The following is a 17,298-nucleotide window of genomic DNA, read 5'->3' on the forward strand; positions in this document are numbered from 1 at the left end:
GATCTTTATTCTAAGCAAAAAAAATGTGATTCTCATTTTATCCAGAATCGTGCAGCTCTACCATAGGCTTAGTAAAGTTATCTTTTTTTTTGTCTAGTGTCCTACTTCTGTAGGGGGCAGTATAACCCAATGGCCAAGAATCCTAAGGAGCTGTGTTGGTCAATGAACGCAGAGAAATGGTATTTATGTTAAGTCAGAAATCCCATTATTTCCCTACCTATTATGGTAGTGACTCTGAGATCATGATTAGGTCTAAACGTCACTGTATAATTCACAGCTGCAGCAGGTCGACACATAGCAACCAGAGAAACACATTTTTTTTTTTTTTTATGATGATTTGAGTCTCTGAAAAATGATTAACTGATGTCAATTTGCACTTTGCATTATTTTATGTTCACCCTATGGTGTTGTCATTTACATAATAGTGGCAAGTTAAACATATCCTTTTTTAGAACAAATAAAGGGTAAATTAAGCGAACTTATTGATTTTGTGCTGGGCATTTTGCGTACCAGTTGTTTATTTTTTATTTCATGCTCTTTGTTAATAACAGTACACTTTCTCTCTTTCCAGGAAATGGCAAAGATATTGAACCATCCCCGTGTGTACGCGTTTCTGCACATCCCAGTACAGTCTGCTTCAGACAGCGTGCTTATGGATATGAAGAGAGAATACTGCATAGCAGACTTCAAAAGAGTTGTGGATTTCTTAAAGGAGAGGTATGTTTACTTGTGTGCAGAGTGAGATTAGCAGTGCTTTCTTCCGGCAACATCTAAAAGGTAACATATTCCTATCACTGCACTGGAAGAAAAAGAAAAAGCTTCAAGGTTCCTAAATTCTTGGGAACAAAGCATTCATGCGGTTTTCACATTCTTCAGAACAACTTTCATCCCTGGGATGGATATGTTTTATTGTTTAAAATTGTCATTTTTATTTGACTTGTTCTCATAACACAGGATGAGAGAATGTGGATAAAGATATGCGCAGGTAGACTCCTAACCTGTGTTCTTGAAGAAATTTAAAAAAAGAAAAAAAAAAAGCTTTGCTAAAGAGTACTGGAAGAGTAAGAGTTTGATAGAGCTGTGGCAGTTTTGCACAGTGTTCCTAGGAGAAGCTTGGTCCCCAGAGCTGGAGAGGTGACAGATATAGCAATCTAATAAACACATCACTTTATGAGCTGTCATTTCTCAGCTCCGTCTGCATCTACATGACTGATATGTCAGTGTTCTGAGGTCTACAGTGCTTTTCTTGTACATCTCTGAGGGCTAAACATGTGCTAATACAATTACTATGTGACTTTATCTTAGCCATGTTTGACTAAACTTAGATTTTTCTAAATGAAATTTTGGAAATAACATTGTTTGAGTTCACTTTAGACAGATACTTTCTTAGTGTTAAATATCATGAGTCGGTTATTTAACAGGAAATTAAACATTGTTCTTCCTTTATCATTTTGGAATCCACAAGTGTACGCCTTGGTGGACTTTTTTTTTTTTTTTTTACACTTATTACTTTTTATTATTGGTAAAACAGGCATAGAATTTCATGTTCTCATCTTTCCATCCTTCATATTCAAGTTTGTGGGATTCCTCAATACCTTTACTGAAGGGAAAGACATACTTTGCTAATGGCAGAGATGTCCATTCTTTTCTTGTCATTTGTAATTGTTCTGCTCTGATATTTTGCCTAAGAAAAGTACAAAGATTAAGACAGTACTACCCTAAAGGAGATGAGTTTCCCACAAAAAAAAAATCTTAAGCGGGCCAAAGGCGGTTCAAATCTTGGCCAGTTCAGCAGGAACCGGCCGAGATTCGAAACATGTATGGGCAGGCTGAATGTACCCAAGTTGATCGATTAACTTGGGTACAACCAGCCTGTGGGATTTTGCATGCAATTATTGCTATCGGCTGTTAAAACCACTAGTAGTAATCACTGTGGTCTCCTGGCGAGGGCGGCTTACCCTGTCCCTCACTTGCCACCTGCAGATTACAATGGCTCTGCGGGAGGGATTCCCCCCATCAACACTGACTGTTTTGATGGGGAAATCCAGTAATTTTCTTTCCTACAACCCATGGTTGTAGGAAAGAAAACCTCTCTGTTCATGGCCGGCTTTAACTTACAGCTTGTGTGCCAGCTCCTACTGCACCAGTGCCATTAATGCCTATGCACTGCTAGACTCAGATTCCTCAGACTGTGTGATAAAACAATATTTCATTAATAGGCAGAGGGTGGCTGTTGATGATCTTTATCATTCCCTAGTCCTTCGTACCTGTCTCCTTGCATGATGGACACTTATGGGTTGATTTACGAACAGAAAATAAGAAGTTGCTCCAGAGCTTAATAAATGAGGTAAAGCTTCACTTTGCAAATAATACCTAATCATGTGCAAAATAAATGTGATAATGTGAAAAAGTATGCGCTGTTAAATAGTATCAAAGGCAGCTAACATGAAAGGTAGTGTAGAAAACCTAAAAAGCATATGGATATAAAGTGTAGCACCCAAAATATCCAAACCAAAATAGTGATATGAGTGAACATATATGCAAATATTATATAATAAAAAATAAACATTGTTACTCACATAGAATAGTAGGATGACAGATATGATATCTACATTAAAAAGTGATATTCATAAATGCAGGTTGTCCAGATTTAGTATAGTACCATAGCATAGTCCGTGTAAACAAGTGGGTGGACAGTATGGATGTAGTGCCATCAATCCAGTGAACTTAAATTATACAGTGTCCAAATGGTTAAACTGCCACCATCATGTGAATTATTAACTCATCTGAACAAATGGCTGCTGTTACAGCAGCAAATGCGCCTTAATACATAACTGGAAATCCCTCTGGAGGTATCACAGCATGCAACTCCTGCAGACAGCTCATACCGAAGTCCAAATAAGCATAAAAAAGCTCACCAGGAGCCCAAATGGATTTTCATGGTGTAGTATATTTACTGCTCCAGAGATAAAAATGAAATAAAAACAAAGATAAAATCTCTCTCAGGCAGCCGCTGGCGACCCGTAATTGCACAGCGGCAAGACGTCAGTGCCAAAAAGCCTGCTCCGATGCATTTCGTCCAATGGGCCGTTGTCAAGGGGTCATCTATCTATGATGTCTGGTTAAATAGATAAGGTATAGTGTCCCCATCTGCAGGTGTGCCAAATTTCTCAAGAAAGCCGTGACCGGAAATGGTAACGCAGGCCTCTTGCCGAGGAACCAGAAATTGACCGTCAGCCATGTTAGTGGAGGGCCGGAAACAGACCAGCAGCCATATTATTGAAGTCCAAAAGGAGCAATATCGCCATGCTTAAAGGAAAAAAATACATCTGTGGTCACATCAAAAAGGGAAAAATAAAAAAAACTGCATTTTTTCTTGCACGTGATTGGATGATGGAAGTTAGCAGAGTGTCTGCCTATTTACTAAGCTCTGGAGCAATTGTACTTTGCAAAGTGCACAGTATGTTTGCCCATTATAAATCAACCCCTTAGGGTTCTTTATGCAGCAACATGTGTGTCAGTCCTTTTGCTGTGTGTTTCATAATATGAAAGAAAGGACACCCCAACAATTAAAGTGAGATCCCCTTTTACTATCCACAGCACTTAGGAAATTCTGAACTCTCCAGTACACATTACCCGAGAGATGAAACATACCAGCACTTGATCTAGCATGAACCTTTTTTTTTTTTTTTAACGGATTCCTTTAAATGTAACGAAAATTATTATTTTTTTTTTTTTTTGTTTTCAGCTTATAAACCACCAAGCTCTTTGCACATAAAAATCACATTCTCCCTTTGCTTAGCTTTCTACACACCTTTTAATTCTCATAGAGCCTTGTAAATGTTTACACTAACCTTGTATGCCGCTTAGTATTGTGATCGAATGTTTCTGTCTGATCTCCTGTCAACAGTGAATTCTATCATCCTAAATATACTGTTTCCTAAGCCATACTATACTATATCCTCATCAAGGCCAACTACATTCAGTGTAAATATACTTTCCATGCCTAGGCTACAGGCCAGATGTTTGCAGCCAGTATCTGAGGATAAGCAGACAATTCAGTGCATTTTTACTAATCAATGACAGATTGTTTTAGTGATTTTCTTTGAATTAATAAAAGCCAAAGTGAGAACATGGTATACTGTCAAAAAAAAAAGGTGAAACTTTAAGTCTTTGATAAGGGGATCGCTAAATCCTGCACTGCTTTTATATTTATAGAACCTGACCAGGCTGATTTTACCTGTCGCAACAGAAGTTTCTATCTAAGCTTGCAGGCTTAGGAGGGTGGGGGAATGGAACTCAGGGGGGTGGGGGAATGGAACTCAGGGGGGTGGAGGAATGGAACTCAGGGGGGTGGTGTTTGTCTAGAGCACACCTTTGCCACATTACATACACTGGTGTGCCTGCCATAAAACCAACATCCCAGTAGGAAGTCAGGCAATGCCTCAAGCAATAGCATGGATTTTGAGCGGTGCTGGTTAAAGATGGACTATGGTCAAAATGAAACAGAAATATTGTCTTTCACTAGCATTAACACCGCAGGTTTTGTTTTTCTGAGTCTCCCCCCTTAACATAGTTTTACTTGAGGGTCCTAACAGTAGAGCTATTATTTTTCCAATACCTTTAACAGCCAAGCTGTCCAATATAACTCACAATGGTAATTTTTTATTTAGATGGTTTAAAGCTAAACTCCATGCATGATCCTAATTGCTTACTTACATCGGTCCAGCTAAGTTTGCATATCTCTATTTTTTAAATCAAGAAAACACATTTATTGAGTGTAACAATAAATTGTACAATTTACAACAGGCGCATCAACTTTTAAACAAGTGTCAAGATTACAACTCCTGGTATATTAATAAACTGTATACAGTCAAACAGCAGGGTCTCACCCTGCATATATTTTGTGGGTATATATTTTACCAATGTCTGCAGGATGTGCAGACATCCTGTGAAGTGCGGCAAAAACATTTACCTATTATAAAGCATTTAGTACAAATAAAAAGAAAGGGAGGCAAGGGGAAGGGAGAGGGGAAATAAAAAATAGACAACCCAGTGAGATTTTCCTTCAACCATTATCACTATACCTTATTGTTGTTCCTTTCAATTCTCTAAAAGCCTGTTTAATATCAACTGATGTGGTGCCAGTCCCGAAACCTCTAACCATGGTTGCCACAAGGGAAAGAATTTCCTAGGTACATTGCGGTATTGGTACGTTAATTTTTCACGTATAAGTGTGGCGTTCACCTGCCCCAACCATTGTTTCTTGGTAGGAACACGTGAAGACATCCAGTAACGGGCAGTTCATTTATGGGCAATAAATAGGCGCATCATTGCCACATGTGCTTTTGGACCCAAAGACTCCTCCTCCAGGGCTCCCAGTAGATATATCACAGGGTCTCTGGGAAGCTGAAAACTATATACTTGGGAAATAGTACTTATGATCTTTGACCAGTATCTGAATAATTTGGGACATCTCCATATCGTATGTAGAAAATCTGTGTTCTTGTTCACATTTTGGCAAAGAGGAGTGTCTCTACTCTCCCACCTATGCAACTGAGTTGGTGTTCTGTAAGCTCTATGCAGCAGAAAAAGATGAGCCTCTGCAAGGCTGACACAGAATCCAGAGTCATGGACGACGGACATAGTTCCCAAGTGTCGTCAGCAATACTGCCCAGATCTCTCTCCCAGCCCCTCTTACATTTTAGTGTAAATGTTTTCTGTAAGGCATTAAATATACTGGCATATGCCCTGGATGAAATGCCCTTTTTGTCTCTCGCCATTAATATATCAGTAAGGAAGGGATGTTCTGTTCGCTTGAGTATAGATAGCAGAGATTGAGAATTTTGAGCATGTCTCAGTTGTAGATACCTGTAAAATTGAATACTGGGAAGTGCAAATTCAGTTTGTAGGTGTGTAAAAGATTTTAGTGTGTCATTTGAGTATAGCTGGGACAAATATCTGATCCTCACATTTTCCCACTGACCAAAACCTTCTAGTTCTAGCAACTCGCGATACTGTGACTTTTGCCAAATCGGAGTACTGGGCAAGAAACCCTCGATACCCAAGATTGACTTTGACTTTACATAGGTCCACAATTTTTTAAGGAGCGTGACTGTTGGAGCATTCTTTATTTTATGGGTAAATCCTGCCTCTCAAGTATGCCAGGGCTGGGTATACAGGGGTCCCTTGCATAAGTAGAGCCCTGATAGAGTCCTGTAGGTCTATGTGCCCCCACCCCCCCCCAAGTTGTTGTATCTGAGAAGCCAGGTAGTATTCTCTGGAATGTGGAAACGCCATACCACCCTGTTCCTTACCTATTTTCAGTGCAGACAGGCTAATTCTAGCTGTTTGTTTATGCCATATTAAATCCCGAAATCGGGAATCTATGCGGGTGAACCATTTCTGAGGTATCCACACTGGGGAGTTATTGAATTTGTATGACAATTGAGGGGCCCAAACCATTTTAATTAAATTAAATCTCCCAACTACAGATAATGGGAGTTTACACCAGGATACACACTTCTCCCGAAATTTACGCAGCAGTGGAAAAAGGTTAATCATTAGGATCAAGAGAAAAGTGGATACCCAGATATTTAAAGGGGGATACTATCTGTATTGATGAAGCGCATTATGGTAATGGGCCAGGCAGTTGGTCCAAGGTCATAAGAACTGATTTATCCCAGTTTATGGGGCTTCAAAATTATTAATCATAGACATAACTCTCTGTAGAGAATTTTGAGTGTCTCCAAGATATAATAAGGTGTTGTCAGCTTACATTAATATAGTATCCATATTTGGACCCCATTTAAATCCGATTACTTCAGGCGACACGGCTATAGAGTCTGAGGTGGAATAGACCCACCTCAGGCTCTATTCCTGGCTGCTCGACAGATTGAGGTGGGTCTAATCACTGACTGCCCAACAAGAGTTTGAGCTTTGGTCACTGTTCTGTCTCAGCATCGATTGTACCTGTGACCCTCTTGTAGATACCCAGTCTGTAAGTGTGTGCAGCAGGTTGAATGATGGCTTTAACAGATAGTTTACTCAATGAATAAAGACTCCAGAGGTGTTCTCCAATGCTTCTTTATGCTTCAAGTTAGCAAAGGCATAAACATAGAGGCTTTTCCATAGGTAAATTTACAATGAAGTTACACAGCTTCCACACTCTGCAGTCTCCTCATAACAACTAAACAAAATGGCAGTTACAGCAGGAAAATGGAGATGGGAGAAACCATCTAGCCAGAAACAGCAGGGGTGCTAGGAAGATACCAATATCATAGCATAACGTAACATGTAATAACAACTGCTAGACAGTTAAAGCTGCGTGGCAGCACACTCCCCGCCTGGTATCGTGAGATACCACTACACAATTATTTTCCATAAACATACAATTAACATTGCATACAGTAGAATGCTATGTAGCCCTCTCCTCTAAGCTAACTATGCTAGAGATCTAAGTGACTCCTTCACATAACACTGAATCAGAATTTTTGGAAACAGGCATAATTAGGACTGTCTCAGTGACTGGTCTCAGGAAGGTTTTTGGGCTCCTGTCCTTTACAATCCTGACTTCCACACTTCGGACCTTTCCATCATCACTAGCAATGGCCTTTGAAATAACTCCAACTGGCCACTGGATCCGATTGGTTTGCTTTTCTTTTAGAAGAACCAGGTCCCCTTCCTTTAAGTTAGGCTTCTGAGTTTGCCACTTTTTACGTCCTTGAAGAAGTGTGAGGTATTCCCTCCTCCATCTGTCCCAGAAACAGTCTGCAAAGTATTGAGCATATCTCCATTGACGTTTATATATGTCCTTTTCATCAAAGATGCTCTTTGGTGCTGGGATCTGTCCAATTTTCCGGCTCAATAATGCAGCTGGAGTTAAAACAGTTGGACATTCTGGGTCTGTGGATACAGCTGTCAGCGGTCTTGAGTTGATTATTGCTGCGACCTCAGCAAGGAATGTAGTAAGTACTTCATGGGTAAGACGTGAAGAACTCACATCAAGCAACATAGAATCCAGTATGCGCCTTGCCATCCCAATCATACGTTCCCATGCTCCGCCCATGTGTGAAGCGTGTGGTGGGTTGAATTTCCACTGGTTTGCAGTGGCGGAGAAGGTGGCCCTTGGAGGTGGCTCTGTCTGAGAAGCTCGCTCCCGCAGGGGTTTGTTAATGCTCTGGGACGCTCTCTCGCTATAATTGAACTGGTTGGTCAGTTTTCTCTCCTTCTTGTTCCTGGATGGTATTTCCTCACCTTCTGTCCATTCTTCACTAGCCTGAGCGTCAGACTTCCCATCTGTATCTTTGTCTCCCGGCTCTGTGGAGTCGTTGGTCTGAGTCTCTTCAATGACTCCCAACTTCGCCATCTGTCGCCGCGCTTCATCAGAGTCTTCGTTTAACATGTTTCCATCCAGGGAGAAGCGTACGGCCAGCTGGTCCACGATGCTAATGGGTTTGTAGGCCAGTTCCTTAAAACTGTACCTCACAATGTTCTGGGGGGCATGAGGGTTGTTTGCAGTCAGGATACTAGTGAATTCCTCCTTAAGTTCAGCCTCGCTGAGTTCCAGCTGGTCCGGAGGCTTAACCAGAGTCTTGGCCTGCATCCATTCATCAGCTCCATCCCCCATAACTGTGGAGTCATCTTCATCCTCCAAATTTCTTCTTGAGCAGATGTTGGAACTCAATGCTACAACTTCAGGCCGGATTTCCGGATCAGTATCTGGATCCTCCAGGTGGAAATCGATATCTTCTTCTGAGTTTGTAGAAGACTGGTCCATTAAAAACTTGGGTTCTGAAAACCAAATGGTTTGTGTGAGGACAACTGCTGGCACTAAAATCTTCTGCATGAATGCTAGAAAGTGCTCTCGCTTCTCAGGTTTGTTACGGAGAGTTTTCTTCAGTGCAGCAAATCTGGTTAAAGCTTGTTCTCGATTGTTAGGGAGAGAAAGCCTTGGTACTCGGAAGGGTACTGGAGCTACCCAATTGTTGGAATTGTCCTTGAAGAACTCTTCATCCGTAATCTTAATGAGCTCCTTGTCTTCGACTGAAGGAGCAATCTTGTTGTCATCACAAGTAGTCTGGTACACTGAATCACCAAAGTCCTTTTGAGAAGTGAGCTTGCAGTTAATGCTTTGGAGTGCTTGATATGGAACTTCGTTCTTAAAATCAAGTCTTTCCTTCACATAATAGTGCGATGGACATTTCATCAATTGACAGGTAACATTAGTTTTGTAGGAAGCTACATCCAAGAGCTTGTGAGATTGGTCTAAGCAGACTTCTCCTATTATCACCCATCCAAGATCGAGTTTCTGGGCCTGAGGAGCATCATCTGGACCGTTACATAACTCTCTTATTTTATGAACTCTAGGAATGTCTCTCCCTAGTAGAATCAAAATCTTAACATCCTTGTTAAGTGGTGGAATGTAGTTAGCAATGTGATTTAAATGAGGGTGATGACGTGCAACCTCTGGTGTGGGGATTTCTTCTCTGTTGTTCGGTAGCTGATCACATTCGATTAGAGTTGGAAGAGGAAACTCTGTGTCCTCATATTCTGATGCAACTACGAAGCCATGGGCTCTTCTTCCAGAAGTATTGACCTTTCCTGCACATGTCTGCAAGGTATAGGACCAGGTCTCTCCTTGAATGTTGAATAGGTCAAAGAATTCTGTACTGGCCAATGAGCGATTGCTCTGATCATCGAGTATGGCATACATTTTTATGGATTTTTGTGGACATCCTTCAGGAAAAACTCTTACAAGACATATCTTGCTACAAGACTTGCTATGAAGCCCTTCTCCACATACCTCTGTACACCTTGTGGTTACGGGGTCGGCATATTGCTCAGTTCTCTCCCTGCCATCATCTGATGTAGTCTTGGGGTTGCTGCCGAGTGAAGGTTTCCTTTTGAACAGGTCTGAATGAAGAGCGTCCACATGTTTGTCACTGTTGCAGAGAGAACATCTGATGGCGATCTTACAGTCTCTAGCTAAATGATCGGAGGATGCACAACACTTAAAACAGATATTATGCTCTTTGAGAAATGACTTGCGTTCTTCAATAGGCTTGTCCTTAAATGCACGACATTTGGAGAGAGAGTGTGGCGCATTATGAATAGGACACTGTTGATTAAGATTGCTAGCTTTGATGTCTGTAGCTAAGACGTTGGATGCTATCGCGGTCTTCCTCACGGCAACAGGATGCCTTAAATCCTTGAATTTACTGTTGGTGGCAATACCCCTTGAAGTACTTAAAGGAATGGTGGTTGTATCTGGATAGAAGAAGCTTGGGTCATTCTTGGATCTTGCAACCTTCCGCACGAACTCTGAAAAATAAGAAAAGGGAGGGAAGGAAACACGATGCTCATACTTATACTTTGATCCTACACTAGTCCACTTTCCCTGAAGATAACTAGGCAACTTTGCTACAATAGGATTTACGCCCTGAGCAGTGTCTAAATAGCTAAGACCTGGTAAACTAGGATCTAACTTAGCAATTTCAAGTTCTTGAAGGAGGTCACCTAACTCTCTAAGCTTATGATTGTCCTTAACAGAGATTTTAGGAAAGTTGTTTAGTCTCTGGAATAAGGCAGATTCAATGACTTCGGGGCTCCCATAGTCTTGTTCTAGACGTTCCCAGGCAGCATCAAGGCCTGCTTTAAAGTTATAAATGTAGACAGATTTAAGTCTCTTTACTTGTTCTGAAGATTGACGCCCCAACCACTTTATTAGTAAGTCAAGTTCTGCTTGAGGATCAATGTCCAAGTTCTTGGTTACCGCCTTAAATGTAGATCTCCAACTCCTGTAGTTCTCTGGGCGGTCATCAAATCCAGACAGTCCAGTTGTAATCAACTCTCGTCGAATCATATACTTGCTGAACTCTGCAATGTCAGTGCTTTCAGTTTTTATAGCCACAGGGTCTACTGATGATGTGCCGTCTTGGACCATGGTTGGTATCTGATGTTGGCTGGTAGGTAGAGAGAAAGGTGTTGCAGATGGGTTTAATTTAGGTAAATGTCTGTCGACTGAAGGTCTCTGAGCATTTGAAGTCAAAGAGAGCTGTATCAAAGGGGGTATAGAGTTCATTCTGTAGTCTTCTGCTGTGCCCTTGTAATCTCTATGCACATAGGGTTGTGGTGGCACATGAGCTGCGTAGGTTGATTCACTTGATTTTGTGACGTGCGGTAGTTGTGGAGGGTCTCTGTTAGTAGGTGTGTCTAGTTGACCAGCTTGCTTTGGCGACACATTGCCTTCTGATCCACTTGCTTGATGATTATGAGAAGAATCTCCAACTGTAGGTGGGACTGTATTGTCGTGGTTCTGAGTTAAGACAAACTGTAGGGTCCTTTCCACAGGGTCTTGAAAAGCAGCCAAGCTGGTACAAGCTGCTCCTTCTTCTTCCAATAGGGCTTGTTCCAAGACAGATAACTCTGCTAAAGCTACTTCCTTTTCTCTATTCTTCTGAAGAATTTCTAGCTGAGCCTCTGTTTCTGCTTGTATTCTTGCCTGAATGCGTTTAGCTTCTGCTTCCTTGCATTTAGCTTCTGCTTCCTTGCATTTAGCTTCTTCTTCCTTGCATTTAGCTTCTGCCTTGATGGCTGCTTCTTTTTCAGAGCAGGCGGCTTGAACCTGGGCTACTGCAACCTTTTGGCGAGCTTTGAGTATTTGGTCGCTCAGTATTGACCTTATAGAGCAGGACCGCAATGACTTAGAAGAAGATTTATGGTATGAGCGGTCAGACCTAGAAGATTTTCCTGAGTGTCTTGAAGAAGCAGAGTTACAGGATATAGTCTCATATAGCTGTGCCAATCTCCCTTCTATCTGTGCCTTTGCTTCAAGATATGTACTATGCCTCTGCTGGTCATTAGAAGTAAAGTCCTTTAATTCCAATGCAGCTTCCTCTATGTTGGAATGTGACAATAGGGAATAGTACTTCTCAGAAAGTCTTTTATAATTCTCAAATGCCTTCTTAACCCTTGAGAGAGCAGTGTTCAATTGCTCAGAATTGTTGCTAGTTACATTAGTGGCTGTTATACAACTTAAAGTCTTTTCCCATAATGCAGTCAGGTTACTAGAGGTTTCTTCCTTACTTGCTTCATAAACCTCCCTTGCCTTCAAGGATGGATGAGGGGCTCTGACAGGACGAGCAGAATGAAGTAAGGAGTCTGCTTTATCTTGACTAAATGCAGGTAACTCTGTAAGATCTCTGTCAGACATAATAAGTACTGTATTTCTGGTGTCTTGTTAGAAATCTGCCAGAGCTCAGCTCTGTAAGTAGTGACTTCTGTTATTAAGCAGGCTGGCTGAGGTATTTTTTTTTACAATAGTGGCTAGTGCTGGAACTAGTTCAAACTGGATCACCTCAGAAGGCTGTAACAGTAATGAAGCAGTAATAGGTGGCTGGTTTCATATGCAGAGTAATGCTTCTGGTGACTCACAGACAAGTTTGGTACTTACAGTTCTGAAGCTGTATATTACCATGGACATTTACTTCAAGTACTTTTTGGAACTGTACTCTCTGAAGCTGTGTATTCCTGTAAATTTACTTTTTGAAGCTGTGCACTCCTGTAAATTTACTGTTCTGTCTCAGCATCGATTGTACCTGTGACCCTCTTGTAGATACCCAGTCTGTAAGTGTGTGCAGCAGGTTGAATGATGGCTTTAACAGATAGTTTACTCAATGAATAAAGACTCCAGAGGTGTTCTCCAATGCTTCTTTATGCTTCAAGTTAGCAAAGGCATAAACATAGAGGCTTTTCCATAGGTAAATTTACAATGAAGTTACACAGCTTCCACACTCTGCAGTCTCCTCATAACAACTAAACAAAATGGCAGTTACAGCAGGAAAATGGAGATGGGAGAAACCATCTAGCCAGAAACAGCAGGGGTGCTAGGAAGATACCAATATCATAGCATAACGTAACATGTAATAACAACTGCTAGACAGTTAAAGCTGCGTGGCAGCACAGTCACTTATCTCCAGAGATCCACCGCTACCCTGTGATTGATTTTGGCCAGGACCCCCATACGCTGTGAGATCCACGGATCAATAATAAGCGTTATAGACCCATTTGCTATAAAGCACCTGAGTCCACATCTTCTGGGTAACACACATCTATATCCCCCGTCTTCTGGTGTGGATTATCACTTGATTTTCATCACCTGCATAATACTGGATGTTCCACATTTCACCGTTTAGCACTGTCTATGGAGTGTTCTCACTTTTACCAATCATTTTTTATTCAAAGACCTTATTGCAATTTTTTTCATATTTTTTTTCCACTTTTAGATACATTGTTTATTGTATCTGTTTCATTTAGTGCTGCACTTTGTGTTTTATTATCTTTGTGACAACTTTATCAGTTGATGTGCTGGCAGCTTTTTATATTCATGACGGTTAGCACAGTAGGAGCCACAGAATGTTAGTATTAGGCATATGTCCGATACAGTTCATAGGAAAGTGTGTATTGTGATGAGGGAACATTGCCATGTGCCCTCTTCCGTATAATTAGAGACAAACCAATAAATACCTTTTCTCGGCTTCCAGCTACAGTCCCCTGTGACTTAGGGGTATTTGAAGTGGAGAGTAGATGAAAAACTGTGGCTTCCTTAGAGATAATCTTAACTAGGTGTCCGGAAGGCAAAAAATCTGGTAGGTATTTGAATAAGGGAGAAAAAGAAAAAGCGTTCAATAAAAAAAGGACCAACATGATCCATGCAACGATGAACCTTGCAACAAATTGTCCACTAAAAACTTCCTTGGGAGTATTAAGAAAGTTCAAAAGTGAAGCAGCGAACGTTACAGCTACTATAACTATCCAGGTTGGTAGTCACTCATGTAATTCAGCACTTGTCTTCCGCCTGTGCTTAAATAATCATGTGGAGTGTCCATCATAACTTGTATTCCAAAAGCGACCTTTCCAGTCAGGATACTGCAGGCCTGAAGGGCATGCTAGGGCACAACCATCTCTACTTTGTCTAGCCAATGGGTTGCAGCGGCAGGTTTTTAGAAGACATTAACTTTCACCCTTAGCTACCACTCAAAGTTTAGCAGGGTATAGCATAGCATCCTGAATATTGAGCACTCAGAGGCGGTGTTTTATGTCAGTAAACTTAGCTCTTTGATCTGTACCTCAGCTGAGTAATCTGGAAATAGGGAGACTTTTTGGTTATCTACGATGAGTGCATCCCCCATACTTCTGGCTTTTGCAAGGATTAGATCTCTTTCTTTGTAGTTCAAGAGTTTTGACAAGAAAGTGTGAGGGGGGTTATCTGGAGGTAGGGGCCCATGGGTACACTGTTTGCTCGCTCCACAGAAAACATGGGAGTAAATTACTCATTTCCAAAGATTGTATGTAGCCAATTTTCAATAAATGCAACAGGATGTTTCCCCTCAGCTTTCTGGTATGCCTATGGCACGTATGTTATTACGCTTCAATCTATTCTCTAAATCATCCGGGTGTGCAGCTTGCTGAGCTGCAAGGAGCACATTTTGTTTAACATCTCTCATAAGTGCCATGTCATGTTAAACTGTACTAACACTTCCCTCCAGAGCTGATGTTCTCTCCCGCAACTTTGGCATGTCATGTCTAATAAGACACCTCTGTCTTCACCCCCTTTATCTCATTAGTGAGGACTGTTATTTACAAATTACATGTAGTCACTGCCATCATAATGTCCCAGAGTATAGGCTCTGGATCATTTCCACTAATGGACGTTGGTATAGTGCAGGGGTCAGAGGCCGTACTCACAGCGCCCCATGTTGTCATTAAAGCATCTAAAGCATTAAAGTATCTTCTAACAGTGCCATGCCATAATCATCCCGAATGGCGCCCAGGATATCCTCTGATATAGTGGAAAGGGTGGAGGACTCCAGAGAGGAGCATGAGAAAAGCTTCTGTGCAGTCCCCTTGTAGCTCTGCTTCACGAGGAGTCGAGACGCGGCACTATCTTCCCCAGACATGTCCGGAGTTGACCGAGTGGCTTTCAGCCTTTTGAACATGCTACAATGTGGGCAATGCGGTCGTATTGGTTCCGCTCCCCCTCACTGGACTGCCATTGTAAATTGAGACTGATACGGGTGCATTAAACACCCACCCTGATTATTAGTAGCAGGATCTTCAGCAGAGAGTGTGAGGGACACGTCCTGTTACATCCGCTGCTCAGCCACGCCCCCTATTTCTTTTATTTGATTACAAGGCGTTCTCTAGATGGGGTGGAGAGTGTGGTGTCATTGCACCTTCTTGCCACTTAGTCCAATCCTAATATGCTTAGTATTTGTCAAAAAATATACAGACCATTCTGTGAATTGTGGCAGTGCTGAGCAAACGAGCCCGTGTGATCAGTGTACAAGGAGTCAGCGTAGTAGTTGTGATGACTTCTATAGTAATTGTCAGCTTCCACAGCAGTCCCTCAGGTATAAGATCTTTATACTTACATTGATACATGGAGAACCAGTGCAATTAAGATCATACCTGCAGTACCATTTTTTTCCCCTCTAAAACTTGCCCATGTCAGTATCTATGAAAAGTCCCTGACCACCATATGCTCACCTTATCTGCACTCCTTTGCGGCCAGTGAAAATATTTTGTAATTCTGTGTTGGAGAGCATGTGACCTGCTCCCCTATGACAGTCCTAGGCTTACAAAGAAATCCACAAGCACGGTTATATGACAGAAGGGAGAAACACCACCACTCCCCTGGGTCATGATCACAGCCAATCTCTGCACTGGCTGAACAGGAGTGCAGGCTAAACAAGTATAAAGGGGTTAGGGATGCCATTTTTCAGACACACTCTGACTTTGTACTGCAATAAATCCAATTTAAAACTACACATCCATCCAAAACTACTCTGCCCATGGGGTGATGATGCTGCTGGGAACCCAGTCATTAGAAGTCATTACTGGCAAAATCGAGAAGTAAGAAAATGTTGCAGGGAGCATTAAGAAAAACAAGAAATATTATGGTAATGCTAGTGACTGACTGCATCATATGCATCATTGTTTATCCTGATGCGGCTGAACAAAAAGGGTCCTGTGCGTGTTTGGTGCGGATACAGTGCAAATTCAGCCATACAAAGTGTATGGCTGAATTCGCATCCACACATGAGTTCGCATGTAATGAAGGAGCAGTGCGCTCCGAATTACATGCGATCTCCGCAGCCGCAATAATGTGAACCGAAACTTAGTCATCATACGCACAGGGTGTTCTTACAGCCGCTTTTAGGAGCGTCAGGCTTTTTTTTTTTTTTTGCCGCTTAAAAACGCCCCTCCATGTTATTCTATGGCCTCATGCACACACAGACGTTTTGAAGCTATAAGTGGCATAGGCATTTTCAAGCTGCAAAAGAAAAAACCACAGGGCAAGTATGTTTTGAGGACCAGCATTACAGCTGTAAAAACGTCTGATGCTGCTAAACCCAGCTTAACCCTGCATGCTGCGTTAAGCCGCGTCAATGGCTTTTTTTTTTTTGACATGTCAAAATCAATGGTTCCCTATGAGAGCCCATTGATTTGAAAATAAGTTGCATCCAAGTCGGATCGTGATGACACGACTTGTGGTGCAACTTGTGCTCTGAGGATCTTGAAGGGCAACTCCACGCTAAAATGGAGAAAAAAAAATTGCATGAGCTCCCCCTTAAGTTCCATACCAGGCCCTTTAAGTCTGGTATGGATCTTGAAAGGGAACTCCACGCCAAAATGGAAAAAAAAAAAAAAAAACGGTGTTCCCCCTCCTCCCCAACACCATAACAGATCCTTTGGGCTGGTATGGATTTTGAGGGGAACACCCCCACACACAGACGTTTTGAAGCTATAAGTGGCATAGGCATTTTCAAGCTGTAAAAGAAAAAACCCCAGGGCAAGTATGTTTTGAGAACCAGCATTACAGCTGTAAAAACGTCTGATGCTGCTAAACCCAGCTTAACCCTGCATGCTGTGTTAAGCCGCGTCAATGGCTTTTTTTTTTTTGACATGTCAAAATCAATGGTTCCCTATGAGAGCCCATTGATTTGAAAATAAGTTGCATCCAAGTCGGATCGTGATGACACGACTTGTGGTGCAACTTGTGCTCTGAGGATCTTGAAGGGCAACTCAAGATCCATACCAGGCCCTTTAAGTCTGGTATGGATCTTATAAGGGAACTCCACGCCAAAATGGAAAAAAAAAAAAAAAAACGGTGTGCCCCCCCCCCCCCCCAAGACCATAACAGATCCTTTGGGCTGGTATGGATTTTGAGGGGAACACCCCCACCCAAAAAAAATGACTTGCCCCCCCCCCAAAAAAAAATTCATACCAGATCCT

The 17,298-nt window shown here is 41.8% G+C and overlaps 1 protein-coding gene across 1 annotated transcript in view; it reads left to right on the plus strand.

Annotated features, from left to right (window-relative positions):
- CDKAL1 (CDKAL1 threonylcarbamoyladenosine tRNA methylthiotransferase) overlaps positions 1-17,298 on the plus strand; it is a 1,263,425-nt gene that overhangs the window by 768,552 nt on the left and 477,575 nt on the right. The window contains exon 10 of the mRNA XM_082258657.1: positions 572-717. Coding sequence (XP_082114783.1) covers positions 572-717 — 146 coding nt within the window. The remainder of the gene's footprint in view (positions 1-571; positions 718-17,298) is intronic.

Source organism: Pelophylax lessonae (genome assembly GCF_965119305.1).
Source record: "Pelophylax lessonae genome assembly, chromosome: 5".
Classification (NCBI taxonomy): domain Eukaryota; kingdom Metazoa; phylum Chordata; class Amphibia; order Anura; family Ranidae; genus Pelophylax; species Pelophylax lessonae.